The 2,529-nt window shown below is 34.2% G+C and overlaps 1 protein-coding gene across 1 annotated transcript; it reads right to left on the bottom strand.

The window, feature by feature from the left end:
* Positions 1-248: 248 nt before the first annotated feature.
* On the bottom strand, positions 249-1,114 carry LOC145166901 (ethylene-responsive transcription factor 11-like). Its single transcript, XM_079085956.1, has one exon. It carries the CDS (start codon positions 1,089-1,091, stop codon positions 522-524), a length of 570 nt encoding a protein of 189 aa, XP_078942082.1. The 5' UTR covers positions 1,092-1,114; the 3' UTR covers positions 249-521.
* Between the last annotated feature and the right edge of the window lie 1,415 nt (positions 1,115-2,529).

Genomic DNA, 2,529 nt, shown 5'->3' on the forward strand with positions numbered 1-2,529 from the left:
TTGCTTATTGCTTATTCCCACCACAAATAAGCTAATAAGCTGATCCAAACACCCCTAAATATAGAGAGTGGATTATACATGATAAATATGGGGAGAGTAAAAGAAATAAAAAGACAAGTTTGTCGCATTGGTATCATTGAGATGCCAAACAAGGAAAACGTGTCGCCCATGAGACTGTCGGGAAAATTTTATAAGAACCCCAAATTCCCGCCGGCGACTATACCAACAGCTTTAAACTCAAAACAAAATTGAAATCAGAAAAATAATTTGCATTTAAGAACAATTTGCAAAATCTTCTGCTAAAATATATAACATCATGTTCTCGTTTTACCACCAACAGAGGAGAAATTACACTGAGATTTTATCTAAATGTTGCAAAAGAAAAACCGAAGATCGGATCTGGTATTTACACACACACGGCAGCGACGCTGATGATCGGCAGTGAAAGATCTTATCGGTAACTAAGTTGTACCTTGTTCACTAAATTATACAAATAGTACAATATCTATGCTTTCGAATTTTTATTCCTCTGGTGGCGGAAAGTTGAGATCGATTCCGATAAGCCGCGGCGACGAAGACGGATTCCCGTCGACAACTGACGACGAGTCGGAGTCTTCGCAGTGAGCAGCAACATGTTGCCGGAAAGGAACGTCGGAAAGGCTTTCGTTAAAGTAAAGCATCTGTACCTGACTCGCCGGCGGCGTGAAAAATCCGTTTTGGTTTTCCACATCTGAGGTAGCAGCGACGCCGTACGAGAGGTTGAGATCCAACGCCACCACCGGTTCCGGATCGCGACTCGAAGACTCAACGGTACTGCTCTGACTCGGACTGTATTGACTCAAGCCCTTGTAATCATACATAGGGAAATTAGTTTTCGCCTTAGGACCACGAAACTCACGCGCCGCCGCGTCGTAAGCTTTAGCGGCCTTCTCCGCCGTATCAAAGGTGCCTAACCAGACACGAGTTTTCTTGTGGGGATCACGGATCTCGGCGGCGTACCTCCCCCATGGTCTCTTCCTAACTCCTCTAAAGTGCGCCTCCATGTTACTGTTGATTTTAGCAGAATCGGAGATTGTTTGTTTAGGCGCCATTTAGTATACAGAAAAATGACTATTGAGCGAGTTTATATAGCCGGTTCAGGGGAAACCGGAATAACGCGCGGTTGACTAAAACTTGAAACGCGGCCACGTGGCAAGGCGGCATACTACTGTACAGTAGGATCATATAATGTGTGTTTCCGACGAAAGTAGAACATATATTTTAAGATATAAAAAGATATATAATCACGCACGTGGATTTCTTTTAGCTTGTTTTTCATTAAAATAAAGAAAATAGTAAAACTTTTTTACTCGTTGAAAAAAAGTATATAAATTAATGAGTAAATTACAGAAATGGTATATATATATATATATATATATATATATATATATATATATATATATATATATATATATATATATATATATATATATATATATATATATATATATATATTAGGTTATAACCCGTGGACACAACGACTGATGTCTTTTATTAACAAAAAAAATCAAACTCCATAAAAAAAATCATTTCAATCCAAGAAAAAAAATCATTATGTTAAGCAGATGAGGTTTTATAAATCCAATTTTAATGAACAAAAACTCAAATATTAGAAGGGTATTAAACAGTTAATACAATGAATGATACCTTTACATGTAAATTTATAGGGATGGTCCTTGTTACAGTAAACTTATAAGAATGATCCCTGTTACAGTAGTTTTACAAGAATGATCAATGATCAAGTAAATTTACAGGAATGGTCCGTGTTATTGTAAATATAAACTTACTGTGTAATTAGATTTATAGAATGGTCCATGTTCAAGTAAATTAACAGGAATGGTCTGTGTTATAGTAAATATAAAATTACTGTGTAATTACGTTTATAGAAATGGTCAATGTTCAAAATAGATATAGGAATTAAGTACATGGATATTTCCAAAACTATTATAAAAACTACATAACTATTTTGAAAAAAGTTTAGAATGTATGTTGCTATTTCTACTAAATTTATAGAAATTGCATTCGGATATCCAATAAAATTTAGAACATATGTTGGTATTTATAGAAATATTTGGAAACTGTATTGCTATTTCTGGAACATAAGCATGAAAGTTCCCTGTTATTTTTTTCCATAAAATAGCATCGTACTTTGAAAGTACAATGCTATATTGCAATGCCAATTTATAATTATGTAATGCAATGTAAGTTATCATATTACAATCTTAAAAAAATATTACATGGATGGTTCATGTCTAAAATATTATATGAATGGTCCCTCTCTTAAAAATAATATTACATGAATCGTTCCTTGGTGAAATATTACATAAATGATCCATGTTTTAAATATCCCTACTTAAAATTTTACATAAATGGTCCTAATTTATACAAAAAGATGGCACACCTTTTACACCTTCAGAGGGCTCACATTGAAATGTCACAATATTTTTTGTGTTCTAAAAGAAGATAAGCCACAACCACCACTATCTTCAT

Source organism: Lactuca virosa, chromosome 1 (genome assembly GCF_052849685.1).
Source record: "Lactuca virosa cultivar CGN04683 chromosome 1, Lactuca_virosa_CGN04683_v6, whole genome shotgun sequence".
Classification (NCBI taxonomy): Eukaryota; Viridiplantae; Streptophyta; class Magnoliopsida; order Asterales; family Asteraceae; genus Lactuca; species Lactuca virosa.